Source organism: Gymnoscopelus braueri (genome assembly GCF_963280865.1).
Source record: "Gymnoscopelus braueri genome assembly, chromosome: 8".
Classification (NCBI taxonomy): domain Eukaryota; kingdom Metazoa; phylum Chordata; class Actinopteri; order Myctophiformes; family Myctophidae; genus Gymnoscopelus; species Gymnoscopelus braueri.
The window spans coordinates 5123223-5146271 of record NC_137609.1 but is presented as its reverse complement, the minus strand read 5'-3'; the positions used below and the strand labels follow the sequence as shown (position 1 = coordinate 5146271).

At 41.1% G+C, this 23049-nt stretch overlaps 1 protein-coding gene across 1 annotated transcript; it reads right to left on the bottom strand.

Moving 5' to 3' along the window:
* Positions 1-4932: 4932 nt before the first annotated feature.
* Positions 4933-20014, bottom strand: LOC308090118 (scavenger receptor cysteine-rich domain-containing protein DMBT1-like; the record flags this gene model as incomplete). The annotated part of the gene is made up of 17 exons (XM_080435153.1): positions 4933-5186; positions 7430-7505; positions 7651-7798; positions 7913-8158; positions 8246-8397; positions 8741-8943; positions 9795-9854; positions 10199-10513; positions 10691-10750; positions 11095-11409; positions 11764-12078; positions 14100-14414; positions 16985-17299; positions 17983-18297; positions 18666-18989; positions 19338-19405; positions 19971-20014. The coding sequence occupies 17 exons, from the start codon at positions 20012-20014 to the stop codon at positions 5167-5169; spliced, it is 3291 nt and encodes a 1096-aa protein (XP_080291279.1). The 3' UTR covers positions 4933-5166.
* Between the last annotated feature and the right edge of the window lie 3035 nt (positions 20015-23049).

Genomic DNA, 23049 nt, shown 5'->3' with positions numbered 1-23049 from the left:
AATGGGGGGGGGGGGGCACGTGTGTGAGCTGTCAACAGGTGTTGACTGATTGATTGGCAGACAGCTGTCAATCAGTGACTGTCAATCAGTCTGGCTGCCCAGTGAGAATCTTACACTCTCTGCTCTTTGGATACCTAAATACAATTATGTAGAGTGTACATGGAAAAACAAGACAGCAGAAAAACATTTTTGATATGTTTTCTTTTATTTTCCTGAAGCGATTATTTTACAATGGTCTCAATCATTCAGAAATAATGTTTGTTCATGAGCTGCTCCAGCCGGCTCCATCCACTGCAATGTAATTCATCGAACTTCCGGTGCGAGTTTGCCACCTGTGAGTGTCACGTCATAAAGGATAAGGATAATTCCTTTTAACAGGACGTTCATGAAAGTCCTTGCGGGCTTGTTTCCAATGAGGGCCTGTGAGCAATTAGGGGTTAAGAGTCTTGCTCAGGGACAAATTTCATTTCATCGACACATATGCTGGCGTGGCCTGGAATCGTACCTGGGGCAACCAGGGCCTCTGGCTCCCTAGGCGGGCTCACTAACCACTCAGCTATGGCCGCCCCTAAATCTATATCTATACCTATATCTAGAGAACGGACGGAAGTATGTCCTTTCCTTTCAAAATCTTCCTTGGGCTGTGTGTTTTCCACTTCCTGTGGATTTGATCCAATGAAATCCAATGAAACTGGTCAGATGACCAATGATATCCAATGAAATCGACAGGAAGTGGAAAACACACAATCTAGGAAACAGGTGAATAGGATCTGTGGGAGACACACACACACACACGTCCATGAGCCAGAGCCCCAAAGTTGAGCAATGATTATCGAAAGAGTGGGCAAAACCATACCTATATCAAATTGTTTATAGGGTCAATATAAGTAAATACATATATGATAACCTTTCCACAGGAGTAGCTTTTTCATATTTATCACACATTTTGCTATTTTCCCCATACGTACATGACAGGTGAAAAAATAACATTAAAAAAATTATCATAATGAAACTTTTACTTACATGAAGACAATGATTTATCGTATAACAAGTTTTCTGAAATTGTATATTTAAATATGCAATTTAGGCATTTAGTCCAGGAGCCATAGTCTCAAAATTGAGCCAGATATTGAATATTCCCTCGTTAAAAACCTTCGACTCCAACATCTTAGCAAAATGAAATAAGAATGTTGACTCTGGCTTTGTCCAATGTTCCAATGTTGATGCAAAGGAAAGTTATGAAAATTCAGGCATATTTTCCTAATGCCTAATTTGCGTATTTAAATATACAATTTCAGAAAACTTGTAATACGATAAATCATTGTCTTCATGTAAGTAATCAACTGGGGAAGTTTTGTAATTTTTTCACCTGTCATGTACGTATGGTGAAAATAACAAAATGTGTGATAAATATGAAAAAGCTACTCCTGTGGAAAGGTTATATATTTATTTACTTATTGACCCTATAAACAATTTAATATAGGTATGGTTTTGCCCACTCTTTCGATAATGAAATCTTGTCTGGCTCATGGACTATGAGTTATTCTTCTTCTTGTTTACCAACATTGAGACTGCATGCGCAGGTTTCATGTAATCTATTCCCAACAGATCCCCAAACCTGTTGTTTTCAGTTCATTCAACCTCCGCTGTGTGTTGGCTGGTGAGACGCTCCTAGCGAGACATATACTTCACCCCGCAACGGTATTGCACGGAGAACAGCTGACATACAACAGTCGCATCCGCAACGGGTTGTGAGCTTGGAGGTGTGCTATTCTCTGCCGTTCTCTGCATGCAACACCTTCGCACAGCGGAGTATAAATTAGGTTTGAGGGGATACAGCTGCGTGATCAAGTAGGCTCTGGTGCCGTGATCCCTCTGCGACTGGAGGTGGGGTTTGGGGGACAACTACTTTAAGAATAGCTATAATTGTTTACACACAAGTTGACACAACATAAACCAAGGTATTATTTCAAGAGGCAGATATCACAGTAAACATCCATCCTAAACCTTCTCCTTCCACACTGGGAGTGTAAGATAGAGTTCTGGTTCACAGGTGATTTGAACATCGCCATGGCACATCTGCAAGAAAGTGAGACAATTGAGTTCCGTTCAAGCCATTTATTTCCGTTGCGCACATTGAGCATTTATCATTGAGCAAGGAGGTGGTGAGGCTTCCCGGTTATGGTTTTTACTATTAAAGACAGAAACACATAATTATTAGAAACACATAATTATTATACAACTCAAATACACATTATCAATGAACAACAATTAGGACAATGATGCGTAGCACTCTAAAGGATGAGTGGGTAGGCCTACCACTAATACACCAGAGTACTAAACACCAACACATTGCACAATATTCTCCATGTTGACTTACTGCATTTCCTTGATTTACTGCGAAGTACATTATGTGCACTGCACATTACACAAAATCCTCTCGTAAGTTTTCAAGGGATGCAGGTGAACTAACATTAATTACACTTATCACAAGCAATATAATGCAACATAAGAATCACAGATTGTCCACAGAACTCATTTCAATGACGCATAACCAAGGTCTGCTGAGACTCCAGGACAGAGGAGTTGTTGCTGCTGCTGCTGACAAACAATAACTGGAGGAACAGGCACTCAAGCAGTATAGCAGGCCTCTAATGAGGAGTGAGTGAGGACAGGTGTGATTAGGGAGTGAGTGAGAGCAGGTGAGGTGGGTGGAGCCAATCCATGGGAATAGGCCAGGGGGAGGCTTGCTGTTGCTGACTAGGATGACTCTTTTCTACAGGGAGGAAAACAGCATCTGAAAGTTTAATGGAATGCATTTTTACACGTGAGGCTGTGACCACTTTTACATTGCATCTAATGAGCGGTCGGGTTCTTTTGGCCCCGACCGTTTATGACTGTTTCACATCACTCTCAGTACATTACTGTGTATCATCTATATATACATTTTGACTTTTCAAAGCGTCATTGATAATAAACATTACTGTCTTTTAATTAGTCATTTAGCAGACATTACATTACATTACAGTCATTTAGCAGACGCTTTTATCCAAAGCGACTTACAATAAGTGCATTCAACATAGTGTAGGTAGGGAACGAAACTACTAATCACCAGAAGTCTTAAGTGCATTTTCTGCAAAAACAAGCAACCAAGAGTATACCTAGCGCTAAGGTAAAAGTGCAATATATCAGCTACCTACTTTCTTAAACAGATGAGACAAAATAGCAAAATCAAATGAGCAAGTGAGCAAATGAGCAAGAGCTAAAACAAATAAGTGTATCGACTAAACAAGATCCAATAAAATGTAATATAATAGATGTGTTTACAATGTTATTTTTAACACTCTTATAGCCGTATTAACCATTTATATGGTTCACCAGCATCCTATAAGGACTTAAGTGCCCTTTTAACGGTCAATTAATGCTCATTAACACATTGGGTGCCAAAACCGGGAATCTCTGTGAAATCAATCTTTTTGTTTTTTTCCACAAGGGGGGGCTAGCGCAGCTCTGGAATCACCCACGGTGTAATGATCACTCCACCTCCTGAATGAAATGTATCTGTCTGTCCTGTTGAGCTGGTATTGATCTGGACCTACTGTATCTATCTGACCTTTGTATCTTTACACCATGACCTTTCTTTAACCATGACTTATCTTATAATATCTACTTATTATTTTTTAATTTCTGTTTTAATCATCCAACTATGGAGCTTCTCGTTGTGTATCGAAATGCATCTCTTCTGTTTGTTATTCTGTCTGTTCTATGAACCTGAAACAAATCAGTGTGTGTGTGTGTGTGTGTGTGTGTGTGTGTGTGTGTGTGTGTGTGTGTGTGTGTGTGTGTGTGTGTGTGTGTGTGTGTGTGTGTGTGTGTGTGTGTGTGTGTATATATATATATATATATATATATGTCACCGGGTGAATGGAGATCCAGGGTGATTGAAGACAGAGCGCTCGTTTTTAGGCACGGGGCTCCTTCGGGGCGAGGCGGGGCTTTTCGAGACAGGGTTTATTAGCGAGGCTCGTGAGGAGGAGGAGGAGGACGGCGCTGCGATGCGGGGGGTTATTACGCGAGGCTCGCGAGGAAGAGGAGCCTCCTCCTCCTCCTCCTCCTCGCGTTTTAAACCGTCCCGTCCTCTCCTTCTCTCCTTCTCCTCCTCCGAGGAGGAGGAGAAGGAGAGCGCGGAGAGGCGGGGCTTTGATGCGCCGACGGAGAGTGGAGACCTGTCTTTTGTTGTTCCCCCCCACATAGCAACCATAATCTATGAGGGGAACGCTGAACACGCGTTCACACGCACGGCGCGCCGACTTAGTGGAGCTTGAGGCCGAGGAAGTGCGCCCTCGCGCCTCCGGGCGCGAGTGCCCGCACTGACCGGCCGACGCTCCACTAGTCGACTCAGCGCCGTTTGATTTGTAAACCGATAGGGACAGAATAGTTCTTTTCATGGATCACTGTGTGTGTGTGTGTGTGTGTGTGTGTGTGTGTGTGTGTGTGTGTGTGTGTGTGTGTGTGTGTGTGTGTGTGTGTGTGTGTGTGTGTGTGTGTGTCAGGGAGAAACTAAAACAAAAGCCAGCAGAACACAATAAAAGTATCTTAACAGTCCATTGAAAGCATGAGCGCGTGTGCGTGCGCGCGCATGTGTGTGTGTGTGTGACTGTGTGTGTGTGGGTGGTCACGGCCATATGTGCTTGTGCACAAGCCTGGCTTGTGGCTCCCTCTAGTGTTTCTTCTACAGAATTGCTGGGTGGGTAAAAACGAGCGAGCCTTCTTCAATCACCCTGGTTCTCCATTCACCCTGTAACATATATATATATAGATAGATAGATAGCACAGGAATCGAACCCTGGTCTCCCACGTGAAAGCCAACATCTTAACCACTATTCTAAAGGGAAATTCCCCTGTGGCCCAAAAACACAAAAAAGGCAGAAATGAATGCTCAAGTATTTTATTAATTGATTGGGATTTGATTGTTGAGATTATATAGAAAAGATAAAATTGAAATCAAAAGAACATTTTTATAAATGTTGACAAAATAAATGCTGATGGGGTTTAATTAAATCCCCCTTGATTGTGTTAAGTATTAATATGAATCACAGAAATCACAGAAATCAAAAATCGAAGTCATATTGGGACTCCTGGCATCGTTGAAGAATCCCCTCTGGTTCAGCCCGCCACATTTTCCCCTGAAGATCCGGGGGACAAAAAAAATGATAAAAAAGGAAATGGTTAATATTCCCTATAGGCTACACTTCCATTGAGACATTTCAACATTGGTGTCGGTTAGGACACCTACTGGTTAGTACTATTATGCGGCACAAATAAGACCTTTAATATGTTGGTGTGATAAAGATTTTGAGTCAAAATGGAAAGATTTGGAAACTAAATCAATTGACATCCCTATTCAGACATTAATTGGAAGTAAAGAACAGGCTGAATCCTACCATGCCTTTTTAGACCCATTCACAGTATTCACTTTAAAGATATGGTTCAAAATTGTTAAACAGAATAGAATGGAGAGGACAATCAGAGTGTTGAGATGGCCCGCTTTGAGATCGAGATGGTTTCACCTCTATGTGTACTATCATGGAAGGCAAAGAGCTCATGAGTTTTCAAAAAATGAAAAACACATACGATCTAACCAGACAAGATTTTTTTTAGATATCTACAAATACGACAGTACTATTTAGGAGAGGTGAGACCACTGGAGCCTGGGGCCTCAAATGGGGATCTTATTCAGGTATTTACCCAGGCCTATAAAAAAAGAGTCCAAAAGAACAGTGTCAAAATTATATAAGGGCCTGATATCAGCCAGAACTAACTCCACAGAGTATATTAAAACTAAATGGGAAAAAGAGTTGGAGATCAATAATATTACTACAGATGAATGGGAAAACATGTGTAAAACACAATATACAACCACTAACTCAAGAATGTGGAGGGAGTTCTACTGGAAAAATCTAACCTAAAATTAAATCAAAACAACTGAAAACAGATCAACCATGCTGGAGACAGTGTGGCCACATGGAAGCGGGCCACGCTCACATATTCTGGAAGTGTCCCAAAATTCAAAAATATTGGCAAGATATCCACGCCACCATAGAGGCTGTTCTTGGTTTTGAGATACCTCAGACATGTACTTTGTTGTTGTTGGGAAATATTCCTGAAGATTTCTTGACACATGACAAATATTTAATCAAAATCTTTCTAGCAGCAAGCAAGAAAGCGATCACACGTCGCTGGTATCAACAGGATCCCCGAACCAAAGACAATTGGATGGACATAATAAGGGAAATATACACTATGGAAAAACTGACTTTCATACTCAGACTACAAGAGGACAAATCACACAAATACTGGGAAAAGTGGACATCTCTCTTTCAGCCCATGGACAATGTATAACCAATATGGAATAGAAAAATAACTAACAATTGTAGAATGCAGCCTATTTATTTATTTTTTTCTCTCGTTTTTTCTTTTTTGTACTGTCCTGTTTTGTTATTTCTTCCCCCCCCCCACACTTTTATGTTCTGTCTTGTATTCTTGTATGTGTATCTGTCTTTTGAAAATCCTTTGTTCTAATAAAAATTTAGTTAAAAAAAAAGACACCTACTGGTTGTCAACTGGTACTGCATGAAGCTCATAAAGCTCCCTCGGCCAAGCGGGGACTGCCTCTAAAAGGCCCCTTTTCCGCTCTGGATTAAGAGCATCTGCTAAATGCCTGAACTGTAAACTGTAAACTGTTTTCCACCGGGGTTGAACCGGTTCCGTTCTTCTTTCCCGCCAAATTTGTATACAAATGAATTGGTTGAACTGGTTTGGAAACTGAACCAAAAAAGACTTGTTTTTTCTTGCTGGGAACCAAAGTGGGCGTGTCACTATTCTACAGGTTGGAAGATGCAGATGCAATATTAACAATGGCGAAAGCAATAAAAAAAATAAAAAAAATTAAAGGGGAAATTGTAACTTCCAATTCATTGAACCAGTGGCAACTCTCTAACTCTCTGCTGCTTCCAATTACAAAAACTGCATAAAACTGGTGGAAACGCGGGCCGTTTCTCAGCCGGTTCCGTGAAAGCAACAAGGTTCCAAGAATCAAAGTTATTTGGGTGGAAAAAGGGGCCTTTGTGAGCTGTAGACTCTACACACTGTAACTGTAGTCCCTGTTTTCCCGAAAGGTGGCATATCCATATACATTTCCTGTTCCGATTAATGTTTTCATTTGTCTGATTACCTTGGCAGCAGATTTGAACCAGAAACACTGAAGGAGCCAATGAATTAAAGCTATGGGGAAATTAACCGGAACAGGAAATGGGCGCGTCCCCTTTTAGGAAACTGGAACTTAAGTTATGCACAGAGCTTATTGCGAGGCCAGGTTGAAATCCTGGATAGAACATAAAAGTTCATAATTGCAGCTTTTAATACTCACAGGTGATTGGTCCGATGGTGAGAGGCTGGATGTTCATGGTGCTGGAAACTGAACGAGGCTCCCTCCCCAAGCAAACCTGCAAAAGATGTAACAGTAATGGAAGTGAGCTGAGTGTCGGTCAAATATGTTACAGAAGTCATAAGTCTGTTGGAAGGTCTGACACCAGCACTTCAAAGTGATCGGCTGTTAGCATTCATGAAGTGAGGTAGTGTGATACTTACAGGAGAGCAGGAGGAGGTCGTCTGGTCACACAGGTGGAGGCTGCAGTGAAGGAAGACCTGGTAGTCGACCTGAAGCTCAGCAGAGAAACGAGCCTGGAGGGACGAGCCGCTCTCATCCACTGTCACCTGACCACGATTGCTAGCACACCTGGAAGAAAGACGTTGTTATGCTGCTGGTCAGTCATATTTCATTGTAATACATTTCTCTTTTTGATTACGTTTGGTTTTTGGCACAGATATTCTGGTGAGGATCAAGACATACTTGTTCTGGATGAAGAAGTGTCTCATGGAGTCATTATGGTTGGATGAGGGAGTGGCATAGCAGTTGTCCAGAACGACCACAAAGCGCTCCGTCTCGGTCTGCTCAACAGACACTCCTACATGCAGGGCAGAACCCAGTGGCAGGGTGACCGGGCCTGCTGGGTAAGGCTCTGTGTAGTTGGAGTCGTGGAACAAAGACATGGAGGCTCTGGCTTGTGGACCCTGACCTGAAAGGGCACTTTGAACCCTGGAACTAGAAACAATATGACATTTGACTGTTATCTAGTATTTTGTAGTAATGTGACTTAATCCGGGCGTTAATCAAGTTACTTACCGTTCGCTTGGTCTCATGACCACAATTAGGCTGGTCTCCGTGTCCAGAGGATAGACACAGGAGAAGGGAAAACTCATTGGAAGACTTGATGAGATGTTATTTGCAGGGTAGACAATTAAAGTGTTGGAGTAGATGGCATGAGTGCTGTTGGTCTGAAAGACAAGAGGTTAAATGGACAACCTGAGTAATCTTCTCACCAGCTGGGGACTAAGTAACAGTATATTTCACATCATTATACATTGAATAACATACACAAATGTAATTAATCAGCATTAACATATTATTTCATATACTAAACTTCCATAGTTTAAGCTGTAATAAAACACGTCACACACAGAGATGGACATCAATCTCTCGAATGTTTGAATCTCACCAATACAAAAGTCATGCAACATGAGAAGACAGGAGAGAAATGGAGTATAGAATAGAATTTCATTGAATTATTTTCCTCTGTCACGTGAGATTAGAGCCAAGAATTAGCAGACAAATCCTCACAAATAGTGTGTTTCCACAGGTGTCAGCCTGAATGGCCACTTGGTACCACACCGTCCCATCACGCTCTGTGGAATCTGAGCAGTTGCGGTCGTCCAGGTGACCCGAGAATCCATTCAAACCATAGGATCTCATGCTAGCCATTCGCAGGCCAACTTGGATTTGACTCTGGCCACATACAAGTTCAGCAGTTTGTAATGGATGGGCTGAAAAGAAGAAAGATTTAATCTTCATACAGAAAATGACTCTCCCTTATAGCAATACCATGAAAAAAAAGCATATAGAGCCCTAACCCTATGAATTAGATGCAGCAAGCAGCCATCAGGACACAAACATCACAATACATAGACAGATCACACAATAGATTGACAATACTACACAACACCTCTCAGAGAGGAAAATTGAATATGCTACCAGTCTTAGTTCGAGAGGCGAGAGATCACATTACACATTATGTGCAGAACTGAGCTAGGGCCTGTACTTGCAACTTGGTATTGGGGAATCTCACTTCCATCTGAAACAGCGTGACGTGTAGTAGTTTATAATGGCATATGGTTATATATTACATTTCACAAGACATAGTACGTGTAGATAATAGAAATCAACTGGCTGAAAATGCTCTAACAAGTCTTAACTTCTGTAAGCACTGTAAAGCTGGAAGTGAGATTCCCCATTCTTGTGAATGCAGCAGCCTAGAGGGCGGAGCCACAGAGTGCGCCGTCCGTATGTCACTGATCACATGACCCAACAATCAATTCTCCAGTTCTAGGCAACACAGAAGAGGGGGGGACTTTGTTCTTATTTCCACACAACAGCTCTAAGGTGTATTAATGACATAGTTCAATGTTGTTTCCCCTTCAAGGACCTTGAAGAGCTACCTGAAGTTTTCAATTAACAATAAAGACGAAAAATAAACACTCTTCAAAGCCAGCAAGCAACCTTTTTCTAGTTCATAACAATGGTAACAGTAAGAGTGGGCACTAAGGAAGAGTGGGCACCTCGATGTAAAATTGGCCTTAGTGCCAAGTACAGAGTGAGAGGAGCTTCACGTATTTACCCTCGGTTGCAGGCGGTGTTATTGGCTGTGTTGTTGGAGGGGGTGTGGTTGTAGAGATACCTGAAGTTTTCAATTAACAATTAAGACAACAAATTAACATTCAAGTCTTCAAAGCCAGCCAGCAACTTGTTTCTACTTTTCAAGAACAAAGTGAGAGGAGCTTCTTTAGTTGTTTTGTTTGTGGAATACAGTAGTGTTCTATTGCACAGTGTTCTACAGTATTTGACATATTTAACAGAAAATATGCTATTAATAAATGGTATAAATGACATCAACACATTTACAGTGGCGATATATAAAGTAACAAATCTACACGCTTGTTAGACATGTAAATACCCATAACAGAACATGAAATTTGAAATGATGCTATTAATGATATACTGTTACTACGTATTCATATTTACCTTCACAAACAACACCAGCATCTTCACCATGAACACAGTTGTGGTTTCCAAACCCTGGATGGCTGCACTGTGAGAGTCTTGTTTCACTGCCTGAACAGCTGACATCATCCAACAAGATGCTCCCGCCACCCTGTCCGAAGTGTGCCGAGTGTGGTGCTGAGAGAGCCCTTCCACAGCCTAACTGACTACACACTACTTGGGCATGGTTCAGATCCCAAACATCGTCACACACCGTCCCCCAACTGTCACCATGGTAGATCTCTACTCTGCCAGAACAGGAGTTTTGGCCGCCGACCAGCCTCACTGGATAATCAACTGAGTGAGAAGAAAAAAATAAACATTGAAGTCTTCAAAGCCAGCAAGCAACCTTTTTCTAGTTCATAACAATGGTAACAGGGAGAGTGGGCACTAAGGAAGAGTGGGCACCTCGATGTAAAATTGGCCTTAGTGCCAAGTACAGAGTGAGAGGAGCTTCATATAATACGTATTTACCCTCGGTTGCAGGCGGTGTTATTGGCTGTGTTGTTGGAGGGGGTGTGGTTGTAGAGATACCTGAAGTTTTCAATTAACAATTAAGACAAAAAATTTACATTCAAGTCTTCAAAGTCAGCCAGCAACTTGTTTCTACTTCTCAAGAACAAAGTGAGAAGAGCTTCTTTAGTTGTTTTGTTTGTGGAATACAGTAGTGTTCTATTGCACAGTGTTCTACAGTATTTGACATATTTAACAGAAAATATGCTATTAATAAATGGTATAAATGACTTCAACACATTTACAGTGGCGATATATAAAGTAACAAATCTACACGGTTGTTAGACATGTAAATACCCATAACAGAACATGAAATTTGAAATGATGCTATTAATGATATACTGTTACTACGTATTCATATTTACCTTCACAAACAACACCAGCATCTTCACCATGAACACAGTTGTGGTTTCCAAACCCTGGATGGCTGCACTGTGAGAGTCTTGTTTCACTGCCTGAACAGCTGACATCATCCAACAAGATGCCCCCGCCACCCTGTCCGAAGTGTGCCGAGTGTGGTGCTGAGAGAGCCCTTCCACAGCCTAACTGACTACACACTACCTGGGCATGGTTCAGATCCCAAACATCGTCACACACCGTCCCCCAACTGCCACCATGGTAGATCTCTACTCTGCCAGAACAGGAGTTTGGGCCGCCGACCAGCCTCACTGGATAATCATCTGAGTGAAAAAACAAACATAAAAACACAAACCTTACAGTAGTGTTGTTAGATATACCCTCTTCTGTGCATGCTTGCACATTGGCACACCCATGGATCTGGACTCACCCAAGTCAAACACATCCATTATTCATTTGATTAGCTGAAACTGCATAGCTTTTAGTGTGCCATGTTTTTTTTATTCTGCTGTATTTATTCTTTGTCTTCTTGTTTTTTACTGAATTGAAAGGCAAACCACAAAATCAGCCTAGTGTGCACCTTTAAAGAAAATGTAATGTCAATGTTAACAAATGGCAACACACATACAACCACTGCAGTTCATAATGCCGTAGTTGTATGTTTATTATAAGTTTACCTTCACAAGTAACACCAGCATCTTCACTATGAGCACAGTTGTGGTTTCCAGTCCCAGAATGGCCGCACTGTGAGAGTCTTGTTTCGCTGCCAGAACAGCTGACATCGTCCAACAAGATGCTCCCACCACCCTGTCCGTAGTGTGCCGACCCTGGTGCTGACAGAGCCCTTCCACAGCCTAACTGTCTACACACTACCTGGGCATCATTCAGATGCCAACTGTCGTCACACACCGTCCCCCAACTGCCACCATGGTAGATCTCTACTCTGCCAGAACAGGAGTTTGGGCCGCCGACCAGCCTCACTGGATAATCAGCTGAGTTAGTAGAAAAACATAACATAAAAAGAAAGGAATAATTATAAATTGCTATTATACTACCAATTGCAAAAAAAAATAAACAATAGTCCTCAAAGAATATTTCAATGCAATTTTAACAAATGACAACACACTTAATGCCATATTTATTCATATATTACATATTTACCTTCACAAACAACACCAGCATCTTCACCATGAACACAGTTGTGGTTTCCAAACCCGATATGGCTGCACTGTGAGAGCCTTGATTCACTGCCTGAACATCTGACATTATCCATCAAGATGCTCCCACCACCCTGTCCAAAGTGTGCCAAGTGTGGTGCTGACAGAGCCCTTCCACAGCCTAACTGTCTACACACTACCTCAGCATCACTCAGACCCCAGGAATCGTCACACACCGTCCCCCAACTGCCACCATGGTAGATCTCTACCGTTCCAGAACAGCTTTGACCACCGACCAGCCTCACTGGATAATCAACTGAATGAGAAGAGAAACATAAGAACAAAAAATGTGGTGTTGTTACAGGAAGAACAGCCCCCCCCCCCCCCCACCCTTAAAGTTTGTTGTGAAATTTGTCTGGACTTGAAGTGCCTCCTAAAACTTTAAGGGATATTTCACTTTAAAAAAAACGTTTGGTCATTTTATCATCTACTCAGGCCTTTGTGAGACCCCCAGACAGTTTTTAAGTTGCTTGATTCAGTATTTAGATATTTGATATTCATTTTATCAGACACGCCCCCTTCCTATACAAACCCATTGTAACTTCAAACTACATTTTAACCATGTTAGATTCATCGAAAACACCCGGCCTTGGTTCTGGTGACTCACCCTGCCCTCCTAATGCGTGAGGGGGCCATGTTTTTCTGATATTTGTTTTCATTTATTATTATTATTATTTTTATTGCATTTTATTTTTTTCATTTTCCTAAAAACATATTAAAAATAAATGAAAAAAGTAATTGAAAAAACACGGCCCCCTCACGTATTACGGGGGCGGTATGAGTCACCAGAACCAAGGACGGGTGTTTTTGATGAATCTAACATGGTTAAAATGGAGTTTGAAGTTACAATGGGTTTAGGAAGGGGGGCGTGTCTGATAAAATTAATATCAAATATCTAAATACTGAATCGAGCAACTTAAAAACTGTCTGGGGGGCTCACAAAGGCCTGACTAGACGATAAAATGACAAAAAGTTTTTTTGAAAGTGAAATATCCCTTTAAGACTCCCCTCCCCAAACTGCTCCCAGATGTGTTAGAACACCTTGCCACTTAAAATCTGCTCACCCTCTACCATACGCATAAATGCTAGCTCCAACATTGAAGTATTATCCAGCAAAAGATTAAAGGAGTAGTACACCCAAAAAAAAAAGTATTTTCAATCAATTACACACCCCATGAAGCCTTGAGTTCATGCATGAAACACAGTATTATTAATTGGGGACATATTTGAAATACATTTTATCCAGGTGAGATTAGCAAAGAGAAATAAACCAGGACCCTTCTGAATGAACAAAATCTCAGTTTCTGATGTGGCAAAAGCATAATATCCGTTATGGTCCAGTGGAATTAATAATAAACATACATTTTCATAATACTATGAATTAGTTTAGAAAGTATTCTTAAAGGAGTAGTTCACCCCAACAATTACTTATTTTCTGTCAATTACACACCCCATGAAGCATTTAATTATTATTGTTTTGTTTTAGACTCATTCCTAAGCCAATAATTTGATGACCGGCGGAAAGATGCTAATGTATCCGGTAGGAGACTCAAAGGAGTCTCTTTGAGTTTCCTACCGGAAATACACCCGGTCATCAAATTATTGTCTCAGGAAAGCGTCAAAAACAAAAAAAATCGTATTGAATTCAAGGCTTCATGGTGTGTGTAATTGATAGGGGGAAAAAAAGTACTTTTTTAGGTGAACTACTCCTTTAAAGTATTTTATATATATAAATTTGTATAAATGGAAACACACATACAAACACTGAAGTTCACGATTAAATAAGTATGTTCTACCTTCACACACAACACCGGCATCTTCATGGTGACCACAGTTATGGCTTCCAAACCCTAGATGGCTGCACTGTGAGAGACTAGATTCACTGCCTGAACAGCTGACATCATCCAACAGGATGCTCCCACCACCCTGTCCGTAGTGTGCCGACCCTGGTGCTGACAGAGCCCTTCCACAGCCTATCTGTCTACACACTACCTCAGCATCGGTCAGATCCCAGTGATCGTCACACACCGTCCCCCAACTGTCTCCGTAGTAGATCTCTACTCTGCCCGAACAGGAGTGTTGGCCGCCGACCAGCCTCACTGGATAATCAACTGAGTGAGAAGAAAAACATGAAAACATGTGTGTTGTTATAAGATGAACAGCTTACATCTATGCTGTGCAAAAAGTCAACACTCATACAAACACTGCAGTTAATGTAATTATTTCATGTATATTATATATTTACCTTCACAAACAACGCTAGCATCTTCACCATGAACACAGTTGTGGTTTCCAGTCCCTGAATGGCTGCACTGTGAGAGTCTTGTTTCACTGCCTGAACAGCTGACATCATCCAACAAGATGCTCCCACCACCCTCGGTGAAGTGTGCCAAGTGTGGTGCTGACAGAGCCCTTCCACAGCCTAACTGTCTACACACTACCTGGGCATCATTCAGATGCCAACTGTCGTCACACACCGTCCCCCAACTGCCACCATAGTAGACCTCTACTCTGCCAGAACAGGGGTTTTGACTGCCGATCAGCCTCAATGGATAATCTGAGTGAGAGGAAAAGCATAAAAAAAAAGGAGAAAACATTGAACTGTTGTTAGTGTTGTCATAGGAAGAACACAATTGCACTTTTCGCCTCCTTTCTAAAGTATGTTGTCAAAATCTGGCTGGACTCAAATCTCCTCCTAAGACTTAGAACTCCCCTCTGTTGAAACCACCCATATCTGTTGAAACCCCTTGCCACGCCACATCCTTAGTTTAAAAAAAAAAATCTGATCATCTGCTTCCATACGCACAATTCCTGATTCATTTTTCATTGGATAATCATCCAATGCAAGATTAATCATAATCAGTGCTACATCAGTAGCCACTGAAAGCCCCATATGAAAATGTATAGGGGTTTAAAGATTAGCTGATAGGAATCGGAAAACAGTTTTAACATCAACATTGCCACTACATCAACGGCCTGGTGTTAAACGTATTAATTAATTATTTATTTTGCTGCTGATTCTACTTTAGTATAAACTAAGTTGTAGACTGTGACTTAACGCTACAAGTCATTACTTTCAAACAAATTATGACTGCCTCTCATTTACAAGAAATCCCATCTTGTGTATACTTTTGTTACACGAGGTACAATAAACAAACAACAACGACAACACTGTCACAGTGCACCCTAAAATATTTTTTGTGGAAGACATGATTACGTGATTGGTTACAGCAACAGCAAGACAAATCATCTCACTTGGTGAGATGGCATGGTAACAAATATGGGAGTAATACACGATGAGTATATCTGTGGATGCTTGCACAACAAGCAACAACAGGCAAAACACAGATATTTAACACGTTTTCCAGCCAACAAGCCACAACTCTGAGGTATAATGCAATCATGACATCTATAGCCTGTTTTTAGTAGTGTGTTGACTTTGCAACATTGTGAATTAGAGCCAAGGTTCAATATAAGAAGTAGACAACATTTAACCGATAAATGTTTGACATAATTTGTATAATGAAAGTAAAGTTAAACAGGAGTGACCATGCCATTGACAGGATATTTGCTGAAACTGCAGCCCTGCATAATAGTCCATGAGCCAGACAAGATTTCATTATCGAAAGAGTGGGCAAAACCAAACCTATATTAAATTGTTCATAGGGTCAATACGAGTAAATAAATATATGATAACCTCTCCACAGGAGCAGCTTTTTCATGGTTATCACACATTTTGTCATTTTCCCCATACGTACATGACAGGTGAAAAAATGACAAAATTTAAAAAAGAGTTATCATAATGAAACTTCCTGAGTTGATTACTTACATGAAGACAATGATTTATCGTATTACAAGTTTTCTGAAATTGTATATTTAAATATGCAAATTAGGCATTTAGTCCATGAGCCAGAGCCCCAAAATTGAGCCAGATATTGAATATTCCCTCGTTAAAAACCTTTGACTCCAACATCTTAACAAAATGAAATAAGTATGTTGACTCTGGCTTTGTCCAATGTTGATTCTGGAAAGTTATGCAAATTTGGGCATATTTTCCTAATGCCTAATTTGCATATTTAAATATACAATTTCAGAAACTTGTAATACGATAAATCATTGTCTTCATGTAAGTAATCAACTCAGGAAGTTTCATTATGATAACTCTTTTTAAAATTTTGTAATTTTTTCACCTGTCATGTACGTATGGGGAAAATTACAAAATGTGTGATAACCATGAAAAAGCTGGTCCTGTGGAGAGGTAATCATATATTTATTTACTCGTATTGACCCTATGAACAATTTAATATAGGTTTGGTTTTGCCCACTCTTTCGATAATCATTGCTCAATTTTGGGGCTCTGGCTCATGGACTATAAGGTAAGCCCCAACAAACACACCCTCTCCTTCACTCAACACAACATAAATTATACAGTGTATTGCTAGAGCTTAATTGATACGTAGTACGACAGTCGCTTGCCAAAAAGAGCAGATCTACAAATAAACAACACATGGCATCACAGCTTGTTGTTAGTTTGTAGATCTGTTGTTTATTTTGGCAGGCGACACCCAGTGCGATCATTCTGCTTTTTTATGTATTATTATCACTAGCTGTAATTTTTGACTGCTGGTACTCACTCTTTACTGACATACTGTATGTACTGTAGTATATCCAGTATATTTACCTTCACAAACAACACCAGCATCTTCATGGTGACCACAGTTGTGGCTTCCAATCCCTAGATGGCTGCACTGTGAGAGTCTGGATTCACTGCCTGAACAGCTGACATCATCCAACAAGATGCTCCCACCACCCTGTCCGAAGTGTGCCGAACTTGGTGCTGACAGAGCCCTTCCACAGCCTAACTGTCTACACACTACCTCAGCATCATTCAGATCCCAGTAATCGTCACACACCGTCCCCCAACTGCCACCATGGTAGATCTCTACTGTTCCAGAACAGGAGCTTTGACCACCGACCATCCTCACTGGATAATCAACTGAATGAGGAGAAAACATAAAAACATGCAACTTAGTGTTGTTATCAGAAGAACAGCTTAAAGATGCGTTATTCAAAAGAACAAAAAGTACAAAAATGATACAGCATGTGCTGCATGAAGGTTTTATTAAGAACTAGAAAGCACTGTTCCTGAAGAAACAGTGTGGGATCGCTAAGAATGTTGAGCTGGTATTGAGTATTGATAGTGTTAGTAGTGTTATAGTAGGGTCATAATACAATGACATCAGTATTATGACGTCACTAGAATGGCATTACCATTCACTAGAATGGCATTATGCATTATGACGTCACTAAATGGCATTTCTCCATTGAAATGACCCAAAAAACGGGGGTAATAATAATAATAATAATAATAATAATAATAATAATAATAATAATAATAAATAGTGAAGATAACATTAGTGTGATCGCTAAAGCGATCCCACAACTATACAGCTGCAAACCAAAGCAGAGAACAACCATACTTCTTTTTTCTAAAGCATGTCACCCAAATCTGGCAGGCCTTTAAGATCATCCTAAAGCCCTTTACACACTAGGGGCATGACTTGTAAAAAAAAATAAAAAAAATAATGCTATTACTTAAAAGAGAATCAAGGCAAATCTCAATGCAACTTCTACAAATGGCAACACACAAACTGCAGTTCATAATGATTTTATATTTACCTTCACAAACAACGCTAGCATCTTCATAATGAGCACAGTTGTGGTTTCCAGTCCCTGAATGGCTGCACTGGGAGAGCCTTGTTTCACTGCCTGAACAGCGGACATCATCCAACAAGATGCTCCCACCACCCTGTCCAAAGTGTGCAACCCCTGGTGCTGACAGAGCCCTTCCACAGCCTACCTGTCTACACACTACCTCAGCATCACTCAGACCCCACGAGTCGTCACACACCGTCCCCCAACTGCCACCGTAGTAGATCTCTACTCTGCCAGAACAGGAGTTTTGGCCGTCGACCAGCCTCACTGGATAATCAACTGGGAGAAAAGAAAATATAAAATCATGAAACTCTGTGTTCCTATAGGAAGAACAGCATGAAGCTGCGTTGTGCAAAAGGTCACAGAGCCTGAAAATTATTAAATGATGATTTATTAAGACATAGAGCTACAGACCAAATATGCAGAGGATGACTGTCCTTGTCTTATTCCATTGTTTTATCTAAAGCATGGTATGACTATCTCACTACTCAAAGCTCCTCCTAAGACTTAGGATTACCCTCCCCAAATTGCTCAGTGCAAGATGAATGGCAGTCACAGCTGCATCAGTACCCTTTAAAAGCCAATATGATCATGTATATAAAACTGCCCACAAAAAGTTCGGAAACTTAACTTATTATTACACTTACCTTCACAAGTAACACCAGCATCTTCACTATGAGCACAGTTGTGGTTTCCAGTCCCAGAATGGCTGCACTGTGAGAGTCTTGCTTCACTGCCTGAACAGCTGACATCATCCAACAAGATGCTCCCACCACCCCGTCCAAAGTGTGCCCGGTGTGGTGCTGACAGAGCCCTTCCACAGCCTAACTGTCTACACACTACCTCAGCATCACTCAGACCCCAGGAATCGTCACACACCGTCCCCCAACTGCCACCATGGTAGATCTCTACTCTGCCAGAACAGGTGTTTGAGCCGCCGACCAGCCTCACTGAATAGTCGGAATAATCAACTGAGTGAGAAGTAAGACAAAAAACACAACAATTAGTAGCCTGAAATATACCTTCAAAAGAAACCTAGTACATGCGGAATTGTCTTTGTAATACAGATATGAATTAGAACTTGGACTGTACATCACATATGCCAAATCATGAAATACAGATTAATACATAAGCATGCTATCAATCTAATAAAACATATGTAAAGAAAATAAATTGATGACAGTCTTGAAGAAATTAATTAAAAATAAGCTGTGTCTATGTCAGCCATACTAACTGGCTGAGCAACTGCAAAAGGCCATCTAATATTAATGTTAAGCATCATATCTATCTTAATATGAGGAGAGTTAGAGAGAGTTTACCTGGGCTGGCAGTAACAGTCTGTATGAACAGGACTAGCAGCACACCACACTTCACCATGGTCCACATCCTGGAGATCAGACACAAACCTTCGGGGGAAGAAAAAAATATATAGACAGACTACAGCAATGCATATACAATTTAAATTGGATATACCGTATGCAAACACGCAGCATTCACAGATTTGCATTACATTCAAGATAATAGCATCTTAAATCATGTAGTGATAGAAAGTAGCAGAACTTCCTAAACACATCAATTCCATTGGCCAATGCAAATGCCTCTCTTACCTGAAGTGGCTTGTGTTTGAGTATCCACCCCTGCAAGTGTGAGTTTATGTACCCATCCTATCCCTGTGTCATCCAATGGGTGTAGCTGATCCAAGAAATGTCACTGCAATGACTCTGCAATGTGCCATCCATCACCCCCCCCCCCCCCTGTTATCTGGAAATGGCCAGGTTTCCTTGTTATCCTTGTTGCAGACATTCATAACAACATCGTCCACATGCAGTTGGTCAATGACGGCAGTAATGTGCTCCAAAGATATGAGTGATGTGCATGTCTGGCTTTGTGGTGAAGCATCTTTGACCAAGACACTGAACCCCTAAATGCCCCCCATGAGAGTCATACTGTACCTTGCATGGTTGCCTCCATTGTCCACCACAAACAGACCAATCATGTCACACACTCTCTGACTCTACAATGTGCCATCCATCATTCCTTCTGGCTTACCTTTGTTGTATGGAAATGACCGGTTTTCTTGTTATCCTTGTTGCAGGTAGACATTCCTAATAATTTTGTCAACAAGCAGTTGGTCAATGAAGGTCAAAGCAGTGATTTGCATGTCTGGCTTCACTGTTCACTGTATAGAGAAGCACTTTGGGAACTGGAAGGTTCCCAGCTCTTCCGTACTTTGTGTTAAAGTCACCCACTAAATGATCCCAATGAGGGTCATACCTTGCATGGTTGCCTCCATCGACGGTGTCTGTGAATGTGTGTGTAAATGGGTAAGAAACTGGCACATTGCGAAAATGCTTTAGATAAAGCTGCTATAGAAATGCAGAGCATTTACACAAGGCATACCTTAATATAGGCCAAGATGATATACTTCTATTGTAAGAGATTATTGACAAATTATGTTTGAAAACACCCGCCCAATGGTGAGGTAATGAGAATAATGCACCGGAGGCATTTATAGCACTTCAAACCACTAGCAGTTTTTTTCAGCAGCCTGCCCTATACTCATTGTGGTCGGCGGCTCCGCAGCACGGGTGTTTGCTCCTTTGTTTGTTTGTGCAGCCAATACTGTAAACATCTCAGTGCTGGTTTAACTTTGACGAGTGTACACATTTACTTACTTACTTACTTACTTACTATACAGCACATCCCCATACTCCAAGAAATGCAAGAAGGTGGCATTGAAAGAAATTACCTACTGTAATTTGGCAGCTACAAGACCTAATTTTGGCTGCTACGAGACGTAAACTTTCCCGAAGGTTATTTTTATGATATTATGATGATCAATATGAGCAACACATCTTAAGAGGAACACACACAACAGTATATTCTACACACAGCTCGAACACACAATTGTGACAGAGAAGCGGGGCCTGCCCATTAGTCCAACACTCCAAGTCTGACATATGTTAGGCATAGTTGTTTTTGTTGTGAGGTCAAGGTCAAGGTTAGTTTTTTTGTGAGGTTAAGGTTATAGTGTTAGTTTTGTGCACCGTTGGACCAGTGGGATTTGGGAACAATGGACCATCAGACTAATGCCATGGCACCAGAGAATCTAACATGCAAACTAGAATCTAGCAACGACTGAACTAACATAAGGGTACTTAAAGTATCTAGCGCTAATTACCCAAAACAATCGGTGGACATCACAGTTGAGTCAACGAGGAGAGGATAGTGGCAGAGGGGAATTAGGAGAGGGGAAATAGAGGCAGAGGTAGTGACCATGTACCAAGTACCCCATCCAAGGGACGGCATAACGCTCCGGGAAGTTCAGGAGCCCAGAGACAACGTGCGGACACTCCCTGGACACTAAGCCGGGGGATGGTGGCATAGTCGGGATCTCTGGAAACATTTGTAAAACAAATGAGTACAACACGTGCTTACCAGTTAATATATAACATCCTTGTTTATTTCTTCAAGTTTCTTTGGCTCTCGGCTGAGTCGGCTCACATGGTCAGTATCATATTTCCGTCTAGCTTGCATCCGCATTGCTGTCGTCTTGGCTTGGCTATGTTTTTTTTGGCTCATCCAATGGGTCACATTTTGGGGCCACTATCATTTTTCCATCTAGCTTGTTAAAGGTAGATTATGAGTAGATTATGAAGTCTCATTGTTCATAAAGCCACTATCGTCTTTCCTTCTTACTTTCCAAGTGCTTATTATTTCCTTGTTGCAGCATATTTCTATGGCTGTTGGTTCATCCAAGGATCATATAACTCTCAGTCACAAAGAGGTACAAGCATTGCTGTACATTTGGTTAGATTAGTCCATCTGCTTTGCATAGTTGGATCTAGGAATTATGAACATACTTCATAGTACTTCAAGTCAGGGGTCTGCCATGACAGTAGTCGCACCAGGGGCCATATTAAGGTCCCCTGGGGGCCACAGGCACAGTGTTGCTCCAATCCTCACCAAACTAGGCACAAATGCTGTTCAGGGGTCTGCCATGACAATTGTCACACCAAAAAATGGCAAAATGGCACACATATTGACCACTACATCAGCGGTACAGTAGTGTCTAACATCATACAAATGGCCATAACTAGGTGACTGTTGCTCTGATCAGCACAATATAGGACTGGATTTGAAGGCTGCGTAGTATGGTTACTGGTTCATCCAAGGTGTCATATGGCCACATATCAGTCACAAGGAGGAACAAGGACAAAGCGTTGGCTGTGCCAAGGGATCCCAAACTTTTCAGGCTGCGACCCCCCAAAATAATCATATTTGAACTGGGGTCCCCCACCCTGACAAGCACGTGGAATGCATTAAATTGGGTTTGACTCGGTTCCACAGATACAGTAAACATTGTGAAAATAGCCGATCTACAAGCTCACAACGCCCGAGGCGGCACATATTCTTACGTAATATTTAACAATTTGGCCAATTTGGTATTAAAAAAGGTCTTAAAAGTCCTTAAATTGACTGGTGTGCCCTGAGACAAATCCATGTGTGCCTTGGGATTTTGTGTCAACTACACATTATTATTGCAATACACAATAATACAAAAATCTACACTAGAATTATACAACAGAATACATACAGTACCATATTCCCTCAACAGTCAAGGTGTGTGTATATGGGGTCGGGGGCACCTGATGCATTCCACAATGCCAGGAGTGGACAAGCCTCTATAAGTTCAACCAAAATGCTTAAAGGGGAATTTTGGACCACGGTTTTCTTACCTTTTCTATAATGTTATGATATCTTAGGATGAATGGTACAGTAGAAACATTTCATAACTCCATCCCGGGTCCACCACAGTTTAAAACATGCACCAATTATAGTTCTTGCGTTAGATCGCGTATTTTAATAGCTTTTTTTTTTTTTTTTTAGAGATCTGACATTCATAGTGACAGAACACTATGCAAAAAACAAAAAAAAAGTCTCGCTAGACGAGATTTAAAACCTCGAGATTTCAATCTCGTCTAGTGAGACCTTGTTTTGTTTTCTTTTTTTTCCCGGTTGCATCGTGTT